The sequence below is a fragment of the Ceratocystis lukuohia genome, assembly GCF_044167205.1.
Source record: "Ceratocystis lukuohia strain C4212 chromosome Unknown Supercontig8_pilon, whole genome shotgun sequence".
In the NCBI taxonomy this organism is placed as follows: domain Eukaryota; kingdom Fungi; phylum Ascomycota; class Sordariomycetes; order Microascales; family Ceratocystidaceae; genus Ceratocystis; species Ceratocystis lukuohia.
Window position 1 is genome coordinate 260,708 of NW_027263527.1, and position 22,826 is coordinate 283,533.

General features: G+C 46.2%; 4 protein-coding genes across 4 annotated transcripts; all 4 read left to right on the forward strand.

Moving 5' to 3' along the window:
- Window positions 1-341: 341 nt before the first annotated feature.
- On the forward strand, window positions 342-1,331 carry HOO65_080071 (mutator-like element; the record flags this gene model as incomplete). Its single annotated transcript, XM_071001418.1, has 1 exon — window positions 342-1,331. The coding sequence occupies one exon, from the start codon at window positions 342-344 to the stop codon at window positions 1,329-1,331; it is 990 nt and encodes a 329-aa protein (XP_070856302.1).
- Window positions 1,332-8,712: 7,381 nt separating this feature from the next.
- Window positions 8,713-9,978, forward strand: HOO65_080072 (1-phosphatidylinositol phosphodiesterase; the record flags this gene model as incomplete). The annotated part of the gene is made up of 1 exon (XM_071001419.1): window positions 8,713-9,978. The coding sequence occupies one exon, from the start codon at window positions 8,713-8,715 to the stop codon at window positions 9,976-9,978; it is 1,266 nt and encodes a 421-aa protein (XP_070856303.1).
- Window positions 9,979-13,548: 3,570 nt separating this feature from the next.
- Window positions 13,549-15,562, forward strand: HOO65_080073 (uncharacterized protein; the record flags this gene model as incomplete). The annotated part of the gene is made up of 3 exons (XM_071004208.1): window positions 13,549-13,605; window positions 13,812-13,858; window positions 15,097-15,562. The coding sequence occupies 3 exons, from the start codon at window positions 13,549-13,551 to the stop codon at window positions 15,560-15,562; spliced, it is 570 nt and encodes a 189-aa protein (XP_070856304.1).
- Window positions 15,563-19,116: 3,554 nt separating this feature from the next.
- On the forward strand, window positions 19,117-20,115 carry HOO65_080074 (1-phosphatidylinositol phosphodiesterase; the record flags this gene model as incomplete). Its single annotated transcript, XM_071001420.1, has 1 exon — window positions 19,117-20,115. The coding sequence occupies one exon, from the start codon at window positions 19,117-19,119 to the stop codon at window positions 20,113-20,115; it is 999 nt and encodes a 332-aa protein (XP_070856305.1).
- Between the last annotated feature and the right edge of the window lie 2,711 nt (window positions 20,116-22,826).

Below are 22,826 nucleotides of genomic sequence, written 5' to 3' on the forward strand. Positions count from 1 at the left end.
CTTTATGTCTGAAGCTAACCCTAACGTGTGGGCAAACTGGATCAGGGTCAGAAATCCTGATAACCCTGACTTAGGTTGCTGACATATTTTATTGAGGCAATTACGAAGTGGATATCAAATTTTGCTACACGGGCATCAGGCTTATGTGGGCATCAGGTTTTACGCGCTCTGATTGGCTGGAAATATTTCTGTTAGTGCATTCCATGCCAATGTACCTGCCTGGCCAATTATGGCTGATCCTTGCGCAAAGAAATATAGAAAGGAAGGGACATTCGTCGTCTTCAGTCATCACCCTGACACATGATTTCTTCATCCTATGTTTTTACTTCTCAAGTACCATGATGCCAGCCAGCTCCCGCTCAGGAAAACGACTTCATGAAAGCCAATTGCCTATACTAGCAACTTCATGCGCAACTAAGCGACCTAGAATGCATTCCAACCCCCGGTCTGAGTCTTCGGTTCACTTGGGGGATGTCGATGCAGATGCCAGCCTCAGGCTTTCTGTGGACAAAAACCCAGCTCCTGAAACCGAACATGGAAGCCTGAGCACAGATGACGAACTCACTTCACAGCTTGCTAGGGAGGCCGTTGGAGTCAACGAGCGTCTGGCTCTATGCAGCAAGCGGCCAACCACTAAAGCCCTGGAAACTTTGGAAAGTTCATGCGGCTCATCGCCTGGAGGCTCTGCATGCAAGAGCCAAGCTTTACCATCTACAGTGAACCCCCTACCGGTGGAGGAAGAAGAAGATGGAGGGTGTATGCCACACGAGTCTGCGAATAACTCCGTGGAGGCTATCCCTAACCCACCCGTTCCGGGGCCGCTTGAGGCTACCGCTGACGCCTTATACACCCGCGTGAGCGAATTTGCAAAAGAAAATGGATTTGCTATCATCAAACGAAATAGCCTTACTCGTAAAGGCCGGCTCACTCGGTACACGTTCGAATGCGATCGGTATGGGGAGCCTAGGGTTAATAAGAATACAGCTGGCCTTCGGGACCGCAGGTCCAGGAAATGTGGCTGTAAATGGAAGATCGTTGCCGAATCGTTGGCGCAAAACAACTATTGTTGGAATTTGCGTCTACTCAAAGATCCAGCACATAGCAAACATAATCACCTACCTAGCATCAACCCATCCGCTCATCCGGCTCACCGCAAACGCAGCTCCGCGGTCCGAGAAACGATTCAATCGTCTAGTCGCCGTGCAGGCATCCGGGCACGCGATGTCCGCAATATCGTCAAGGAAAAGCATCCCGAGGCCATACTCACACGAAAGGACATCTACAACGCCAGAGCCGCTATTGCCCGAGAGAAACTTGATGATTTTGCATGAGGATTTTCAGTTTAGTCCATCTACATATTTTCTAGGACCGAATATAAACTGTGTAATGTGAGTCAGCCATCTGGCAGTGCCACAGTGACTGAGACTTTGTATCTGTTGTGAAGATTTATGCTTCGCTCGGAATATCGTCGGGTAAATACATGACGTAGATGGCACATGATGTTGTGAAGAGATTTAGAACTTAGTTCTCAATTAACTCGAACAATAAAGATATGTCACAATAGTATGACTACAATTCCCCTTTCTCACGCCCAATATGCAAAAGTTCATCAAATTTTGCCTTAGATAATGTCTTCGTAAGTCTATTACCAATCATTTGATCTGTCAGAGTGTAGGTGACCTATATGACATTTCCTTGAATAGCCTTTCTGGGAGATTTCTGCTTGATGAGAAAGTGGATACTGCAGAGCCATTGGCATTGGCAACTGTCAAGGCACTTTGTAACAGTAGATATTAGGAGGACGTACTGAATGTCCTGTAAAGAGGAGAAGAAAGAAATAAGTGATTATTGAAGTTTTTCTATGTCTATCTAAGTCTAGACCGAGGAGCGGATCTCAGCCGGTTTATATGTCCATCACGGGCCTTGGAAGACGGCCCTTGATGTCTGACGCTAACCCTAACGTTTGGGCGAACTGGATCAGGGCCAGCAATCCTGGTAACCCTGACCTGACTTAGGTTACTGACACTTTGGTTGTCTATCTGTGTGTGTCCCCTTTATCAACTTAGAATATTTCCTTAAAGAGAGGCTTGAGCCATGTAGTGGTAGCTAGCTGCCAAGCCTACAGTGGCTACATACTTGGCCTCACAGGTACTCTGTACTGTCGGATTTTGCTTGCATGCCCTCCACATTATTACTGACCCAATTGCTAGAAATCCATTTCCTGAAATCGCATCTGGAGAGACATCATTGCCCAGCCTGCTGTCTATAGACACCTGTATATCTTGGTTGCAGATCTTGTGAGACAGAAGAGAGTACTCCTTTGACATATGTAGATATCTCACGCAGTGTTTGGGTGCTTGTAGACAGCAGGTTGTAGGATTGTGTGTTCTCGACGCAGGTCTCATTACCTTATGACAGGGCGTGAGAAAAAGAAAAATATGTAGGAGTGACGTGACGATACTCTGATATAGTATGTGTTTACTTTCCGAGAGTGGCTCAGATTTCTGATCGGTGAGATTGTCATCACTGATCAGTAATGACGCTCCTCGACAGTGGGAGAGATTCATCTTCTCGATTAGTTTTTAGATCTTTGAGTTCCGGCTAATACATAAGGCTATAGTGAAATGATCAACCTTAATCACGAGAAATGAGGACACTGGACCAAGGTCCTGGAGTTGAAGGATGTGAGGCAAACTAGAGATGGCATCAAGAGTATCACTGGCTTCTTTGAACAGTATAACCACATCATTATTATAGACTGCAATCCATGTCTGGCTGTTGTGGAATATCTTCGTGTCATTCTTTAAAGTAGTGAACACAATGTCTGTGAAGCATCTCCTTAGAGTCATGGTAGTGCCACAGTGTGGCAGAGACTTCATATCACTACACCTTTTCACACATAACTACACTTCAAGCCACTGCACAGGCAAAGCTTTGTGATCCCAGAACAGACCGCACGAGGTTTTTTTACTTGGAACTATTTAGTGGCCCTCCTGAATAGCAAAAGTCTTCCCATACAAAATCTAATGCAGACTTAGGAATCTTTTGTTAGCTAGCAATAAGAATCAAACATTAGCACAACTGAGGAGTGCACTATTTTCACAAACATGAGCAAACCACCAACACTAAACCAGAGTCCCCTGCCATATTTTGCACTAGGCGACCAGCTTCTTGAGGCTCTTCCCACAGATGGTGCTATTCGGAGGTCTGAACATGTTCTGAAAGATGGCTATGGCCGACGTATTGCCCGTGTCGGCCAGTGTTTCATTGCGAATTATTGTGTGAATCTTGCTGCAGAGTCATTGTCCCTTCTTTCTGTAGTCTAGCCCTTTTTACCCTTCGGCGCCGGCTTAGTATCTCATTTGCTTCCCGAAGATTTTGAACCACGATCTTTAATCGGATAACCACATGCATAACTGCCTTTGTTGCGTTAGTATTCGACCGTGAAGCTTAAATAACCAACTTCAGGGAGCTGCCCTTATGCCTTCTGATTCACTTTTCGAGGTATTCAGACTGAGATTGGGCCTCAAGTGATGTGTTTGAGATCTTTGAAGCCCAAGGGGTCGAGTGTTCAGTAGCCTCCCCGGGAGGCGCCGGAGCCTGTAGTTGCACATCAAGCTTTGAGATCACACTTTCCAGGCCAAAGGGATCAAGCCTGGCGCATTTAAGCCTTCCTCGGATATTGCTTTCCGTGCAACTTTCAAAGCGGCGCGAAATGCGGGAAAGAGTCCGATCTTCGAAGTGTAGGTTATAGAGCACCTGATCGGATGCTCTATTGTTGGCCATATGCCTTTTGAAGCACTGAAAAGCACACGAAATTAAGAGGCTGAAGTAGGTGAAGATGATAGGGACTAGTTCATCGGTTGGTTGTAAACTGATCAATGTGCTTTAGCCACTCGAGGCCCGGCTGGTTATCTGTACATCCATTTTTGCTGGTTGCAATAACCCAATCGTCCAGAAGGTCGCAATCTCAGTACCAATTCGCAAGGCGATGATGCTCTGTACCAATGATGGACGGCGCGATCAATTGACCTCCCGCATTGATCGCGTGGATCACAGTAATCCATTCCCGATTTCTAGGCCGCACTGATTTTGGTCTTCCTTGTCTTTCTAAGCCTGTGACAACCATTCCAGCTACTATGGTGCCCATCATAAAGCCAGTCTCATCAAAGTTCGACTACAGTTTGTGATGCCCTTCAGGGGGGCACTGTCATAAAATCAGTTCCTTAATTTTCCCGTATCCGAAGAAAGGCTTCTAACAAGGAATATCGATCATCGGAACGATCGCCATGTGCTAGAAAATGACTAGATAAATGGCCAGGTTAGGCCTAAATACTGGCACAATGCATTACGCATCTATCCCGCTGCAAAGATATACAAAGTCCCGCCTAGTAACCTCTATGATCGATACCATGGCATACCTTCTCGAGGCGATATTGTCCATAAATCGCGCAAACTATCTGATTTAGAGGAATATATCATATCATTGTTGAATATATTATCGACCTAGACTCTCGAGGATTCCCCCCGCCCGGCTTCGTGGTGTGGAAGAAATTGCCAACCAACTGCTCGCCGACCGCGACGCGTCACCCGTGGTCAAGCATCGAGCTTCTAACTTTGTCAAGCCACAACTAGACCTGATGGCGCGCTCTAATCGTAGATACGACTACTAGAGAGACAAACGCGAAGATACAGCCTTTATTCGCGATTAGTTCAGACTCGTGGAGAAAACAATTGCGAAGTATGGCATAAGCCTAGCTGACATCTACAGCTTTGACAAGACAGGCTTTATGATGGACGTTATGGCAAGCAGAATGGTAACCATGGGCACAGAAAGACGCGAAAATATGAAACAAGCCTGGCTAGGAAACCGGGAATGGGTTACGGCCATTTAGGAGATTGATGTGGAAGGCCAGGCGATCGCGCCGCTCATCGCGACTGTGGGCCAATATCACCTCGCCAACTGGCACCAAGAAAGCAACCTCCCGGACGATTGGGCTATTGCGGCGACTCATAGTGGCTAGGCCAGCAATGATGCGGGTCTTGAGTGACTCAAGAACTTCGATTGACACACCGTGGCCCAGTCAGCCGGGCGTTGTAGTCTTGTAGTCCTCAATGGGCATGACAGTCACCGCTTGGTCGACTTTGAGAAATATTCCAAAGACAAACGCATCGCTGCACTGCGCATGCCGCCTCATTTGTCTCACTTTCTCCAACCTCTTGATGTTGGGTGCTTTGAACTGCTCAAACAGACCTACGGCCGAGAGTTTGAGTAGCCAATCGGATGCTTTGTTATCCATGTTTCGAAGGAAGGTCCTTCCCGGCCTTTTACGCCGCCTACCAAGCCACCATGACGGGAAGGGATCGAAGGGGATCCAGGGTTGTTGAGCTTGTTCAATTAGACTTGGCAAGTGGCATATCGAAGCTTGATGTGTAACTATCGACCCCAATGCTTATTGAGGAGGAGACAAGTCTGCCTAGCCCTCGGGTTGCTAAGACCCCAAAGATAGTGCTTGAGACTGCCTCGCAGTCTGAATACCTCTAGAAACGAATCAAAATGCATGAGAGGAGCCCATCTGTGTCTATTATTGAGGCCCTGAAGCCTCGCAACCAACTTCACCATTGCTACTCTAGATACTCCCAAGGTTAGCACGGAAACTGCGGTCAGCTTACGGTATGTTCTAGATCTCATGCACCTCAACTTCGAAGCCAACTTATGTTTCCGCACGGAATACGGCATCGACCCGTCTGGTGTACTGGGAGGCGCTGGCGTCGATACCCTCGCGCAGTCCACGCCGCATAGCGTTTAGATGACCCGAAGCCACCTTTGTACGCTCCTCAGTTAGCACAGCCGCAAGCGTGGCATGCCGTAGAGCAGGCACTACCAATACACACGCCACACCAACAACGGTGAAACCAGGGTCAAAAGTAAGAATTTAGAAACCAACCGCTACGTCAAAGTGGGCGACGGGGCTACTTTTTACGGGGTTGCAGACATTGAGAGTCCGTTTTCTGTTGGCTCGCTGAAGTTATTACCGCTAGGTTGAATGGTGCGTCAGACGGACGAACATGCGAGGCCGAGTATGTCCTTCAACTTGTTGGTGCTTATAAAACCCTTCTCAGTCGGTCACCTGCACTACTGGCGCGCCTCAGCGTGCCTATTTCATGCAGATATCAAGGTATGGCCGTTAAGCTTGGCATCGGCTTTATCCTGGTACCAATGCTTCTTTATGCAGCGCTTTGGAGCCAGTGTCGCTTTGTTGACAGCTCCTACGGGAGTGGTTTTGGCAATCCAAATGCCCAGAATCTACCCATCAGCAAACCAACTAACGACGTGCTACTGGCTCTAAGTCGCAACGAGTGGCAGCATGATATAGCCATTGCTAGTGACACAGAAGAGGGCTATTTCTTGGCAGGACATCGGCCATGCATTCCTACACCAGCATTTTAGAGCGCAAGTTTCTCGAAATGCTATTCAAGGGTGTACTAGGATATCATTTTCTGCTCTGCTAGAATTAAACTATACACGTGTTTTTGCTTTTTGCCTGAGACTTTTGGGGTGGGAAAAGAGACATCGTGGAATGAGGCTATACGTCATATACTTAACCCTTTGGCGCTCGAATCACGTTTATCGTAAAAACGATATGGCTCTTGTTTGAAAGAGAGAACATTATCATCGATAGGAAAGACGTACCTTATGGAAAAGTGGTCTGTTCGATGATGTCGTTCCTCTTGATAGCGAACTATGCCATATATTAAGCTCTATACATACATAACCTTAACGTCACAAGATTTGAGAGTACGTCATACAGGTTTAGCGTTTGGGGACCTGCATGCCCGAGTGGAACCAGTCTATGGCTGTGGCTATGGCTACAAGGCTTCTATGTCTTGATAAACCATCCATGCGAACCAGTATCATATTAGAGCAGTCTAGAAGCGGACCTGCTAGCGATGACGCGATATACGACGCGCATCTGATTTCAACTACCGACCATCCAATGCTGGCAGGGCTTGCTCACACAGCTTCGTATATGCCGTGTCTTGAATTCCATCTACGTCGCCAGGCAGGCCTTTCAGGGCTTGGTGATCTTGGCTAGCACCACTACCGACAACACCTTACGAACTCTCCATACAGCGCTTTGAAATATATATTTCGGCTTAAATGTTGAGGAATTGCAGGAGGTTCTTTATCTCCGGCCGATAGTCAGCCAAGACAAGTATTATGCCGTTTTCAGAGGCAGGCAGATGAGGGCAGATCCAAGCCATTAAGCAGTAAAACGACATATCTTATGTAGAGTAGAGCCAGGGGAAAACGCGGAGTAATTATGTCTCAAAAACACCGACTAGAAGGTCATAGACATTCATCGCTTCCGTCGTATTCATTCCGTTACCGCTGTTAAAAGAGCAAATAGAAAGCTTGGCAGGCTAGATGTGACGCGGTAAATACTAAGCGACCATTTTAACTAGCCCATCGCCATCCTAACGGATAACAGACTCGGACGAAATTTTAGCGGTCCTTGGTTCTGAACAAAGATATTCCTAGACTAACGTCAACTGTGGACGATCTTCCTCCGCGAGGCCTGGGTTTGGCATATGCCTGGCGACTAGATATTGTGATTTGACAGACATCATGTGAAATGGGATGGAATCACCGGAGCCGGGCGAAAGCAGGCGAAAGATTACTTTGCTTCCCACAGGTGCTAGATGGCATTCCAGATAAGAAAAGAGCGAGAGAAACGCGACATCTACAGCCCTTGAGACGGCAATTTCTCGTAGGGTTAGCATTGTATGCTGCCCTGGCCTGTGTGTCTGCTTTGGCCAGGGCTTGGCTTCAGACTGCGTACGGATGAATGCAAGACCGCCACCAAATCGTCACATAAACAAAAGTGATCTGACTAGTCTGACTTTTTCTGGTGTACATTACAGCTTGGACAGTGGCGCAAGATACAAATATAAATAAACAAGCGATGGGTCAGCTAGCCGAGTTACTAGAATAACTCTTTTTGCTACAAGATACCCATGTGTCGCAGCATGGAAGGCTGGACCTCGTCAGTGCCAAGAACTAGCGAAGAAAAAAAAAAAAAAAAAAAAAAAAAAAAAGACTATAATGAATATGCGCGATATAGGCGCTAGGGCCAGGGTTTTCCTTTGCAAAAACAGACCTTGGCAAAGTGGCCAGAAGTTTCATGCAACAATCAAGTACTGCAACCAACTCCTTGCCCCCAACTACATTTCTGGATGACTTAGCCAGGGCTTGCTGCTTTGAAATGCCCATCATAGGCAGAAATAGAACATAGACTCTAATATTGACAGCCATACCTTGCATGCTGCCCGGGGTTCTCTGGCTGTTCCAAGAATTAATTCCAGCTAATCATAGGCTTTTCTTCGTTCTCTCTTGGCAAAGGTAACAGGGGAGCGAGGGTATCTTTGTGCTAATTCTATCTATCGAACCTAGTTGATGAAGGCTTCCCGAACAGATCACTGTGCTATCATGATTACCACCGTAGGATTTTGTACCTCCGCAAGATGAGGCCGGCAACCCCAGGCCACAGTCCAACTATTAATATGATAGCACGCCCGCCGTCTCTGACACTTCATATCCTTTCTCCCTCATCGCCATCGATCCCCCTCCCCTCTCTCTTCTCCTCTTTCACTCACTGCCGATCTTGGAGTCTGTACGACGCTCACGCTCATTTTAACTTCACTATCAATATGCGCTTCTCTCTCTTAGCGACCCTGGCCTCTCTGGCCTTGAGTCGTGCTGCTACCTACGGCGGCTTCGATGACCCTTGGTCCTTTGATCTCACCCAAGGCTCATACAATAACTGGATGCACTACATTGCGGATGGTGTCTCTCTGGCGAGTTTGACCATTCCTGGCACTCACAACTCTATGACCGTCAACATTCGCGATGACCTTATGCAGTCCCAAAACACAGATTTGGCCCAGCAGCTTAATGGTGGCATCAGATACATCGATGTTAGTTGCATGACTATGGACAATAATCTCATCGTAACCCACGGAGACGCTTTGACTGGTTATACTTTCGATTATGTGTTAGCCACTCTTTATCAATTCCTCGATAGAAACCCTCGCGAGGCTGTCATCCTGCGCATTCAGAAGGGCAATCCGCTTGAAAGTTCCGCGTCCCTCGCCGCCAATATTCGCAGATCGTTGAATCCTGGAACCGAACTTGGAAATCGTGCTGCTGATCGTATCTTCTCCAGGGGCGGTTATAACATCGACACCATCCCGACTCTTGGCGAGGTTCGTGGCAAAGTTTTCATCTTGCAGGACTTTGATACGTCTTCTGGCCAGTTTGGTCTCCCTTGGAGCTCTCGTTTGATCTCTTACTACCACTTCAAGTTTGGATTAAAAAAGCTCCTAAAGGCAAAATGGCTCGTTGTCCACAGCTATTTCACCCTCTCTTTGAACAGCGCTGAGAAGCTCTACGTCACCGATGTTACTGTGAGTGTTGGCTCTAGACCCATTACCTTTGCGGCCGGCCCTCATATTGATCCTGGTATGAACGCCCGTCTTGGTAATTACTTTCAAAAAGCCGACCCAAGCCCCCGTAGCAGATTTTCATGGGGATCTAACAAGGGATATTTTGGCGTTATCGTGATGGACTTCCCCGGCAAGAGTCTTATTGAGCAGCTCTTGAAGTTTAACAAGCGCTATGAAGTGGTGCCGCCTGGCTTTCCTGCTCCTACCCGCCCGGGCTTCTCTCCTAATCCCGCCTTCCCTCCTGCTCCTAACTACCACGGCTTCCCTCCTTCCAACGCCCCTCCCAACTATGGTGCCGCCTACGCCAATGGTGCTGCTCCTAACTATGGTGCCGGCCAACCCTATGGTCAACCTAACCCCGGTGCCTACCCTCCCCCCGGTGCCTACCCTCCCCCCGGTGCCTACCCTCCCCCCGGTGCCTACCCGCCTGCTGGTAACCACCGCGACCCTAGCAGTAGCAATTCACAGTAGGGGGCTACAGGTCTAAGTAGATGAGGAACTGATTGGCCTGATGGTGAATAGCAAATTAGCAAAGGCTGCAATAGAGTGTAATGAATACAAGTTATCACAAATATGTCAATTACTGGTCCAAGTTTTACTTTCTTCTGCAAAATACTCAATCATCTAGCTTTCAATGTGAATGTGTCGATGATGATTTTGTCCATGTCTGATGTCTGGGTCCCCGTGCTTGTGCCCTATATCTGTGTTTGTCGTTCAGCTGGTTGGTCAGCATGGCGTTGGCAGTATATGGTACGGACATCGAAGTGGCGCCAAAGAGGTAGAAGCCTAGAAATAGTACATTGCGGCTTCCGGTACTGACTAAATGTGAGTAAGCTAAGTCAGGGTTGTCAGGCTTGCTGACCCTGATCCAGTTCGCCCAAACGTTAGGGTTAGCATCAGACATCAAGGGCCTTCTTCCAAGGCCCATAGTGATGGATATTTAAATCGGTTGAGATCCGCTCTTCAGACAAGACATAGTTAGACATAGAACAACTTCAATAATCACTTATTTCCTTCTTCTCCTCTTTCAAGGCCCGTGATGGACATATAAACCGGCTGAGATCCGCTCCTCGGTCTAGACTTAGATAGACGTAGAACAACTTAAATAATCACTTGACTATCCCTTCTCCCTTGTTCCTTTTCTTCACAGGACATTTCAGTACGTCCTCCTAATATCTACTGTTACTAAAGCTCACTAAAATGCACTGGATGTATAATAGCCCAAGTCATGTCGTTCTACCATACTGATGATAGATATCATCGACGACCACCATCACGGTGATGAACTGTTCGCAATGATGGGAAAATTGCCATCAATTTTAAGGTAGTTTTACGAGAAGTCTTTCTTTTTGCACATAATTCAACGAATTGCGTTAGTTATCTAATGAACAACTAGCATTTAGTCAGTGATATGTCAGGGTAGACTCTTCTCAGCGAATAACTGGGATTAGCAGGAAGGCTTGGGGTGCTCTGGCAGCTCTTGTGCAGCTTTCTCGTGCAAGGGGATTGTTGCGCTGACGCAGATATGTACAACAGTAGATTATAGAAAGAGTGTCGCAGACGGACGGAGCGCGGACAAAGGTGTACGCAGTTAACGAGTGGGTATTCTTTATTCAAGGTACTGCTTCTCTAAATAACAGTGTCTGTATAGATTGTCTCGTGCGTTGATACTGAAGCATGTATCCCTGAAACCCCAGTCTTCAGTATTCGGTCTTGGCGTTCTCCTCTTTCAGTACCCTGGCCTGGCTCAGGCACAGTCATTAGGATCCCTTTTTCAGCTCCCGCCTTAAACCTTCTGGTGCAGTCGCTATTGATTTAGCTTAGCTATTAGATCAATCAAAGTGGCGGAGATAGCCGTACACGGAGATTACGGTAGCTGTAAACACGCTCTCAAGTGTTTAAAGGCAGGAAGGGCATCTGTCGACTTGGGAGATAATGAATGTTGCCTTACTTTTGGTCAGGGGCCTCTGATGCAACGGTATAGATTAAACAGATTATTTTGCTACTTGTGCTTGGACTTTCAGGGCCATGCATTTGCTCTTCTGGCTATTCAAATGTAAATACTGTCTTGAGTCATATGGCTGCCCATCCTGGGGCTGTGTGGACTGGCTCAAGCGTATGCTTTGGCCAGAATCTGCCTATACCTCTTATCATCTCTCAAGAGTAGAGCAATGAAGGCCCCGCATCATTTACTCAGGACTTCAGCTAGAGGGTTAATGTCCCCCTCCCCGCTGATGATCTGTTATGCGGAAAAGTGTTATTAGGTGTGTATATCTCTTGCATTGCTAAAAATAAACTAAAATAAACTAGGCGGTAGTCTCATGATTGCAAGCATTTGGCCTATGATACAGCTCGCAATTTTCTTGCTTCTCCTGTGCTGCTAGGATCGGTGTAATAGGTGTTGATGGAATTATTAATTGCTTCCGGAAGCTCGCTCATGTCATTTTTCCCGCAATCTTTTACCCTCCGAAGGGAGAACTTTCATACAGATTTGTAAGACAGAATATCTAGAATAGAGTGGATGGCAACATTAATCTGGCCTAATTTGGTGTTTCATCTTGCTGGTTTCTAAAGCATGGCGATCGCTACCATGGGAGAGATCGTACATCCCTCTTTTCACCTACCAGACCACTTGCAATAGAACCCCCCCCCCCCCCCCCCCCATCTTCCAATCTTTAGTGTTGTCTTGTTGATAATCGCTTGGCACCACTGCTAGCATGTGGTTCTTCGCCCGTTCTTGTGGTGTTAGGCTCCCTGGCCCTAAGCCATCACACCATGTATCTTTGAGACTGGCATGTCTATGAGTCGAAATAATGCTAGATGCCCTGTTAGGAATTCTGCTTACTACTAGCATTGATACTGTAAAATTAATTACCGTAGCGTCTAGTATGATCCGTCTTCTGAAATGGAAACTCTAGTATTACGACTGTGCCTGTCATTAGTGGAGAATGCCTTGCGCATTGTCCTCTACAAGGCCTTCCATTGTGATCCGAAATTTATACTTTTGCATGTATGCGCACGCATGAGCACCTGGAAGCTGTGTGAATAGTATGGCGGGTTTGATAAGGCTATGTGATATACTTGCGCTATAAACAAGCGCCCGCTGATGACATGATAGAACGGACCAGACGAGCGCACCGTTCACCTTAGTTCGGGTAATGGGAAGCTTGTAGAAGCTAGCTAATCTAAGCCGCCACTGCTGAGTAGGCGATGTATCAATTATTCAGCTTAATGATCAAGATTGTATTGGGAGTCCAAAGGCATCTTACTCATGAATTTACAACTTCGTGAAGGTGATGTGACGCCGATCCCTTGAAAACTTGGGATTGCAAAAGATTGGATATCTCCGCTTTCTTTTGTCCTTACGGGAAAACAAGCCGCCTACTGATTTACTGAAAAAAGCAGGTTGAGGTTTTGTAGTTTATACAAGAGCCACTGGGGTTATTAGCCAGTTGCGCTGCGTATTGGGCGCTCTTCGCGGCGACGTATCTTCCGTATGGAGCCTATGGCGAATTGCCTCCCGGTAGCAGTGGTGGTGATGGGCTCGGCGAAGAAGACGGTTTGTAAACAGGAAATCTTGACTGCTGAGAGATACCACTGGGTGAGTCTCGCAAAGTCTCAGTCACAGTCTCTGGTTGATTGCTGTCGACTGTAGCCAGGAAGCTGGCTTCTGGGGCTAGTGTTGGCTCTTGGGCGTATCTACCGAAGGTAAAACCTTTTGTGGCTCAACATTAGTACTGCTTCATCTGAGAGCCCGGGTCTCAGGACTAAAGCTTCCTGTTGAAGTGATTCTTCCAGCCTCTTCAGCCAGGCCCTTGCCGCCCTGAAAGAACCGGCTGTGTGACCTCTACTGCACTGGGCGTTTCACGAGCTCTCTGGTGAAGGATGTCGGACTTATTACGATTTCAAATCTGATAACTGTCTTAGTAGGGCATGCTGAATACATCTCTGAGCTTCACGGATATTCAATATAGGCTTCTTGGGATGCGATTTCGTCGGTGCATATATGTCCTTGACTCGGGAGGTGGCATTATCACCAAAATGCCAATGCTGATCGACCCAGGTTTTGACAAGTACCTCTTCGTACTGCTCAAGCTAGTAAGTCTGGAGGTATCTAGCTTGCTTAAAATAGCCTGGTAGATATTTCTCTCGAATTGCGAAGCAATATCGTTGGACGCTTCCTCGCTCGGCTAACTCATGATCGAATGCTAAAACTGGTGGCATTCGGACTAATCGCTAGCCCCTAAAGTTTCACCTATCGCCGAGTCAGTGAAGCATAGTGAGTCTTGTTGAGCGAAATCTAGTCGGCAGCAGCAGGTGACAGCTTTGTTCGCGCCCTAGTAGCAGAGAAGTAAGTATTACGCATAGAGAGAGATTACAGGATCACTCATGTAGAAGATACAGCACCCACCCTATAAAAAGGACAGAGCAGAGCCGAGTGCTGTATGCTCATACAAGAAACAACGTCGGCCGATTCCATGCTTAGGGAAGACCATCTTTAGTTTGATGCCGAGGAGCCGGTATGCGAGAATGATATTGTAGACTCCAAGCCTTTTTTATCAAATTCTATAAGACTCCAAACGACGCGACATCTTTATCGAACTGACGGACAAGTGCAAGAATGTAGCTTTAGTCTTCACATCTATCTCGACTAGCTAAAATACTGCTGTGTATGTTCTGCTGCTTGGAGAATCGCTTGTCTAGATAATGTTGGCCAGTCTATACGTTTCTATTGATTAGTTATTTAGTAGCTAATGTGATTTGACGAGCAGTCCCTAGAGTGGCTGTTCTTCGATACCGCTAGACGGATGACGAGACAGGTCGCAGGCGTATGTTGCTGCCTGTCCGCCACTCTTCCCTCTAGCAGACTTGTCAGTGGCGAAAGCTTGCCAGTGATTGGAAAATTACATAGCAACGTGCTTAGTCAATTACGTTGGAAAATTGTTAAGTTTTAAATTGGTTGCTATCGCGGGTCTGCGGGCTTCCGGCTGTTTTTCAACTATTACTAACGCGTGCAGGTGTAGCGTAGCGTCTTTTTGTGGGTCACGGGAGTCCGGCCCCACTCGATTGACGGGCGCCGGGCCGCTTTAGAGCCTTAGCAGAAAGCTTCAGAGGTGATGGTCTGACAAATAAAGGAAATAAATTGCTAGCTGTTTGGGTAAATATATTCAAATCAAATCAAATCATAGATGCTTGGGTCGGTCTCCTCCTACAAAGCCCTGGTACCCTTGCCGTATTTTCCTGAACTAACCATAGCCGCAGCCGCAGATGCTCTTGTTGAGAGGGAACTACGCTTGCCCTTAGCCCAAGTGTCATAATTTAGCCAAGACCATATGGATATAACGTACATGATATTCAATCTCGGCATGACTGGACCCCCAAATCACGAAAACTATCTGATCTAGGAGAACAGTTTATTTTGCAGTTCATCATCGACCTGGATTCGCGAGGACTTCCTCCATGACTTCGTGGTGTTGAAGAATTGGCTAATAAACTGCTCGCCGATCGCGACGCGTCACCTGTTGGTAAGCGCTGGTCTTCCAACTTCGTCAAGCGACAACCAGACCTCAAGACACGATTTAATCATAGATACGACTATCAAAGAGCCAAATGCAGAGATCCTTCTATTATTCGCGATTGGTTGAGGCTCGTGGAAGACACAATCGCCAAGTATGGCATCACCCTTGTGGATATTTACAACTTTGATGAGACTGGGTTTATGATGGGCCTAATTGCGAGCGGAATGGTTGTCACGAGCGCAGGAAGACATCGAAAGGCAAACTCAGTGCAGCCTGGAAACCAGGAATGGGTTACAGCTATTCAGGTGATGAATGCCAAAGGCTGGGCGATCGCGCCGTTTATCGTAGTTGCGGGCCGATATCAGCTTGCCAGCTGGTACCAAGAAAGCAACTTTCCAGGGGATTTGGCTATCGCGACAACCCACAATGGCTGGACCGATAATGAGACAGGCCTTGAGTGGCTTAAGCACTTTGATCGGCATACAAAGGCACGATCTAGTGGTGGCTATCGCCTTCTGATCTTCGACGGGTCATGAAAGCCACCACTCAGTTAACTTTAAGAAACACTGCAAGGACAACAACATTATCACACTCTGTCTGCCATCTCATTCATCTCATATACTCCAGCCTCTTGACAATGGCCGCTTTGGACCTCTCAAGAAGGCATATGGTCCAGAAATCGAGCATCTGATCAGGTGTTCGATAACTCACGTTTCCAAGACTGACTTCTCTGCATCATTTTATGCTGTCTACCAAGCCACTATGACAGAAAGGAATATCAAGAGAGGATTTGGAGGAGCTGGACTTGTTCCTTTAGATCCTGAAAGTGTCATCTCGAAGCTTGATGTGCGACTAGAGACTCTGACCGCTCGACGAGGAGGCCAGCCTTCTGGCCTCTTGGGTTCCCAAGACATCAAAGACGGTACTTGAGGCCACTTCTCAATCTGAATACCTTGAAAGATGGATCAGGCGGCATTAAAGTAGCTCTTCAGCATCTATTCTTGAGGCGCTCAAGTCATTGTCCAAGGGAACAAAGGCAATAATGCATCAAATGGCTTTTTTGAAGTCTGAGAAACAGACGCTTCGACAGTCAAACGAGACGCTTAGCAAGCGGCGCAGAGCAAATAGAAGGTGGCTACAGAATACAAGAGCAGAGACTGTAGATGATGATAGGCAGGTAATTGATCAAAAGGACATTGACACACAGATAGAAGGGGAATGATCGAGAACTGGTGTTCGAGGAGGGCCGGGGCTAGTGAATGAAGGGCACTGTAGGAGAACTGGTCATGGTGCAAGAAAATGTCAGATAGTTTCTATAATATCTGCAGAAGAACATGGCACTTGGTTTCGATTGTTTAAATGCTTTGTGTTTTTATGCCATGTTCTGTCTGGAGTGTTGATTTTTTTGGTGCGCATGCTTATCGTGTACGTCAATCCATGTTTATACAACGTGCTTGATAAGTGTGGAATAGATCTTAAATGTTGAATCAGTTGGTTTATTAAAGGGATAACTTCTACACTACGTCCTTGGACTACACCCCCTATATATTGCTCATGGGGATTCATGATAGGGTGTCAACCCTATCATGGAACTTCAGCCACAAGAGGTATGAATAAGTGGGGCATATATGGGACGCCACTTAACCTGGATAGTGCGCCACGCAACAATACTTTTCCTTTTTACATTAACGTAGTTATGCCGACCAGAGAGCTCAATGTAAAGACCCAGCTACTACCCATAACTAGTTCACACTTGCAGTGAACACAATTGCAAAGTATGGAATCTGATCAGATGATGTCTTAAATGTTGATAAGACTAGCTTTGTGATGGGCATGATTCATAGTGGAATCGTCATCACAGGTACAAACAAGTGCGGACAGCCAAAATTAGTGCAGCCTAGAAACCAGGAATAGATTGCAGTCATCAAACGATCAATATAGATGGCTGAGTGATCCCACCGTTTATCATAAGTGCAGGCTAATATGGTCAAAGACCTTGAACAGGCGAATGAGATGCAAAGTCAGCGCTAGCGGAGAAAAGGAAGCCGACTACCGAGATGAGGGGTGATGGCTGTAGAGGAATGAAATCCAAATAGACGTAGATGTGTAGGTAGCGACCGAATCGTTGAGAAGTAGTGGTCAGCAAGGGCCAGTGCGGCCAGGGGCTCAGCATTTTGGTGTCTGCGGCAAGTCTGGTCATAATGCAGGAACATGTTAGGTAGTAATTCAGGCATCTAGGGAAGAGTACAGTGAATAATTTGGGTTGATTCAATGGTTTGTTGCGTTTTTATTGTGATCTCTAGGAAGAAGGTTGAGATTGTCGTTTCACTCGCTACACTGTTTCACTCACTATACATGTACGTTACGTCCTTGACTTCATTCCTTTTGTATTGTGCTCATGAGGATTCACGATGGGCTGTCAACCCTTTCATGGGTGTTCAGTCACAAGGGGTGTGGGTCTTGGTTTTGAAGAAGTGAGGCATGTCTGGGATGCCATTGAACAAGGTTCACTTCACTGTGCTATAAATATCATCCTATGGTGCTGTGAGTGTGAATATGGAAAGAGAGGGGGGAGGTTGAAGCATGGGTAGGATAGGCGCGATAAGTATAGTCTTGCTATAGCTTGTGGAGCATATGGTAATGGACGATACCTAACTTGAGGCGATGACCGAATAAATGGTGTAACTATGAGTTATGAAAATGATGTTAAAAGGTGTTAAAGGGGCATCTTGTCAGGGACAATGTGAGGACGTGTGAAGCTTTAGTCATTCCAGTAGACGTTAAATATATTCAAATCAAATCAAATCAGACGTGTGAAGCAAGGGAATTCTTGAATCTACAAATAAAGTCACCGGCATTGCCTATATCAGCAATGAAAGGGAGAGTTTTTCCGGTTTCCCGAGTAGCCTGGCAGCTTGTTGATGGTATTTCAACGGCGCCGTCGTAATCAACCTCCGTCCCGATGTTTCCTCATTGGCAACTTAATTACAGTGACATTAGCCGTGCGGGTGAATGATGAAGAACACAGAGACCAAGCGTAAACGGGCTTACATTTAGCGCAGGATCGTATCCCTGCTACCTCCCTAGCTGGTCTTAAGCTTTGTCGGCGGCACCTAGAGCATGGCATGACTTAAGGTCTTCTTATTGTTTAAGTTGAGGTAACATAAAAACGACAAGAAGCATCTCAATCATGAGAAATCCGTGCCAAGCATTGCTGACGCTTATGTGTCAATATTCGCCCGATGGCAGAATTCTGCCCTGCTAGAATAAATGCTAACATCTCGATACTACTTTCCGCTACCCTTCCTATACACATAGAAGACGACCTAGAAGGTAGATAGCGAGTAATCCCAATGATGTATGCAGTCGTGTTTTTGATTTTAAGCCAGATACTCCACAGAGAACTAAGGGTCGTTGCTCTTGATGTGATGCAATAAAGTGCCAAAATGTGGTGTGTATACGGACACTAACAAATAGCAGCAAGTATATGAGACGAAGGCGCTAGCATAGCAGTTTTCCTCCATGAAGAAACAGTGCACGAAGGTGAGGTGTGTCCTGACTTTGAGTGATGGCCGTCTAGGACTCGGCATTAATGCTGTTAGTTAGTCTTGTGTTAACCTGGCTAATAATCTGACTATAGCCTGCTAGACATAGGTCTAGAAGTGTTCAGGAGAGACTAGAGGCATTGAGATAGACACTCTATTATTCGTATGCCTGGCTCTTAGGGCCCTCTAGCTATTGAAATGTCGGGGGTTTTTTTTCCATCTCTACTCCCGAAAACCCCGACAGGATATGAAGGTTTGGTTGAGTTGGCCCTAGCTTAATGGACAAATGGTTCTATCTTAGGTCACTGGTCTATTATGATGGCGATCGCTCGTTTTAGGACGCGGGTGAGGAAAGACTCTTCAAGTCAGGCCTAGGACTAAGTATTAAATACGACATCAAGCCGACTCTTCAAGATTCAAAACGTCCTTCCTCCTTCATCAACCCGCTATCACTGATACTGATACTTTCTCATCCTCCACTCTTTCAGCTGGTGCCTATCTGTGTGCCTGACCAACATAGCTTTTTGATTGGCTTTACTTTCAACATGCGCTTTTCTCTCTTCACGACACTGGCCTGTCTGGCCGTCAGCCACGCTGCCGAGTATCATAGAATTTTTGATCTATGGTCTTTTGATGTTGGCAAGGGCAAGAATGCGGACTGGATGGATGTCATCGCTGATAACACCCCTTTGTCGAGCTTGTCCATCCCTGGTACTCACGACTCTATGACATACCACATTGGTAACGGTTTGCTACAAACCCAAAATGCGTTTTTGGCTGAACAGCTTACTGGTGGCATCAGGTACATTGACATTACCTGCAAATATAAAGATTCCGATATCCTGGTGTACCATGGACTGGCTAAAACTGGCCACCGTCTGCGAGCTGTCTTGGAGACGATATTTAGTTTCCTGAAACAACACCCTCGTGAGACCGTCATTCTCCGCATCCAACGGGGTGGCAGAGTTGCTAATTTGCAAAACTTCTTCAAATACATGGATCAAATTCTTCTCCCTGGCACCGAAATTGGTGATCGTGCCACCGATTTTATCTACACCCCCAGCGCTGGTACATTTTCCAAGGCGCCCAGTCTTGGTGAACTTCGCGGCAAGGTTCTGATCCTGGAGGACTTCAAGACCGAGGGACCCAGACGCTACGGGCTCCCCTGGAACGAGGATACTGTGACTAGCTATAGCCAAAAGCTTTCTGCCGGTGGGCTGTTTATAGAGCCCCAATGGGCTGATGTTAAGTCCCATCTGAGCGAGGATCCCTCTCCAGACTCAAATAAGCTGCGCATCACGCACACTACCGCCAGTTTCGGTGTCAGCCCTATCAAAGTTGCTGCTAATAATGGTCGTAAGACCGGCATGAACGAATCTCTCGGCCAATATCTCCGGGAACCCGAAGCCAAATGTTTTGGCATTGTTGTCATGGACTTCCCTGGCCGGCTTCTTGTCCACAACATCCTGGAACTTAACAAGAAGTACCGGGTCCCTGAGGACGCTAGCGCCCCGCCCGCTATCCCTGATAGAGATACCTGGTGAAGCTAGTAGCTCTGGCGCTTAAGACCCGCTGTTACTCACAACAAGCCCACGTACCTAAGGTGCTACCAGTTTAAAGACATACATCCTCTCACCCCAAAGCTTCTGCTCATAGTTTGAATGGAACTGTACTACGTTTTGGAGCTAAAAGCGGTCGTTGTATTTTGGACCATGCAGTATCAATGAAGCATGGCGCGCGAGAAATTGGCTTGAAGCTAGGACATACCAACTGCTGTTGAAATGAAGTTACTCATTTGGTCGTTAGCGGAGAGTCTGCATCGGATTGGCTCACTGGAAGATGCAGTGATGGTAGTTTGGATCTCCTATAGATGCTTTTCTCGCACGATCGTCTGCCCATGTATCTGTAATGGGGTAGACGAACAGACAAGCTAATTCATTTCCATATCAGCCAATCTTAGTCTTAATGTTTATGCTTATGTTGTCGCCTTGTACAGCACCTTTTATTAATTGCTACGTGATATCTGGCTTTACCTATTCCATATCACTATTAACATACTATTTCTCATTGATGGGGGTAACAGTGATGGTAAAACCGATGGTAATACCTCATTCTCAAAGGGTGCCTTGACTGGCGTTCGATTTGTGACATATGGCTCTCATAATTTGACTTGCCGTGTTAGTTAGCCAGCCTATAGTGGTTGTTGAGCTATGCAGCTTCATCTGGGCGTCTGCGAGTATATGAAAACCCACAACCTTGGGTGTAACCGTTCACGATGAAGAGTTAGGTGCCTTGTCCTTCTGTAGAATAGATCTTAAATGTTAAATCAGTTCATTTATTCAAGGCATTACCTCTACACTATGTCCTTGGACTTCACCCCTTTTATAATGCTCATGAGGATTCATGATAGGGTGCCAACCCTATCATGGATCTTCAGCCACAAGAGGCATGAATAAGTGGGGCATGTCTGGGACGCCACTTAACCTGGATAGTGCGCCACGCAACACAACATCATCAGCATTCCGTGCAGTTCATGTACACAGTTTGAAATACCTTGATTTTTTGTTGTAAGGAGAGAAACATCCTTCTTCGCAATCACAGTTTTTTTTGCCTTGTTCTTGCTGTCATTAAACAATCAAGCATAAAAGCCCTACTACGAAATCTATTGAGCTGGTCTTGATGCAAGGCCGAATGTGGGTATCATGGTGTAATATATCTCTAGGTTCATGGAAGTAACCAGGCTTGAAAAGGCCAGGAATCAAGACCACATAGACAATAGCCGGTTTGAAATAACTGGAGTCACTTTCATTTGCTTAAAAGTCCCTTGTGTCGTCTTCCCATCTCAACATGAGTTCCTTCTTGCACACCACAGACTCTATCTTTACTCAGCCTTCATTTCCACTATCTCTACTGCCAACTGATAGCCCAAAGTAACCGGGCATGCATTAACATAGAAAACTGCACCACATTGCCAGACAGTAGCATTGGTGCTAGCATATGTAGGAATCTACTTGTGCTGTGTATACTACTACGAGTTATTTAGTACTAATGTAATAGTAGTTGTGCGTCTTATGTAGACGTGGTGACATTAAGTCTCAGGCACACAATGCCATGTCACATAACTGACCACATATCGCAACTAAGTTCTGATATCAAGGTAGCTAGAATGGATAGAGGGATTAGCCGCCTCGACCTTTTTAACAAACCACGGACTTCACTCTGGACAGTTGCCGATTTGAGGGAAAAAATGGAAATTGAGGACAAGAGAGCCAAAAAAGGACAAAGGGAGAAGAGGATAAAAGGTTGCATAGAAGGTTAATCTTGGTCTTTCCCCACAAGGGTCAGAAGTTGGTTCGCCAGTTGGTTGTTCTGCTACTTAAAAGAGTGGCACATTCTTTTACAGTCGGTCTTTTTCACTTTCTCTTTTTGACAATCTCCTGCTAAATCACATCCACTTAATGGACCAACCAAGCTCTTGTGAAGAATGGCCCGTGGACGCTGTGTCGGACTTGGTGAGGACTCTCATTAAACTAGTATTACAGACAAGTCCGCCTACTCATGCTAAGCTTTTTGCGGACAACAAAACCGGCTCTAAGGTAACCAAGACATATGTGATTAGTTATACATAACTATTAGTAGTAATAACCGCCTACTTTGAACTATATCCAAGTTCAAGTTCAAGTTTTAGCAACCTACTATCCTGCCTACCATGTAGTCTATCATGTAATCAACGATATACTGAATGCTATCAATTCGAGGGTCACAGTTTAAGACGTTTTTTTATCATGATACTTGAATGCTTTCCTGTATCATCAGTATTCAGCATGTACCACGTCTCTTGCATACTGTTTGAAATACCAGGAAAAGGAAACATTGTTTTCCGGAGAGAAAAGTCCTTCACAACTGCACTTCGCTGTTGTCTTGCTCTTCCTATTTCTCATTATTAAACAAAAACGCATAAAAGCTCTACTGCAAAGTCAATTGCGCCGGTCCTAATACCGGGGCGAACGTGGGTATCATAGTGTATTATGTTCCCAGGTTCATCAAAATAAAGCCACCGGGCTTGAAATGGTCGGGAATCAAGACTAGATAGACAATAACTGATTTGTAATGACACAGGAGTAACTGTTGTATATTTAAAGATCCCTTGTGTCGTCTGAAACAAAGCCTCTCTTCTTCTATTTCAACATCAGTTCCTTCTTACACACCACAAACTCTATCTTTACTCACAGCCTTCATTTCTACTCTTTCTGCT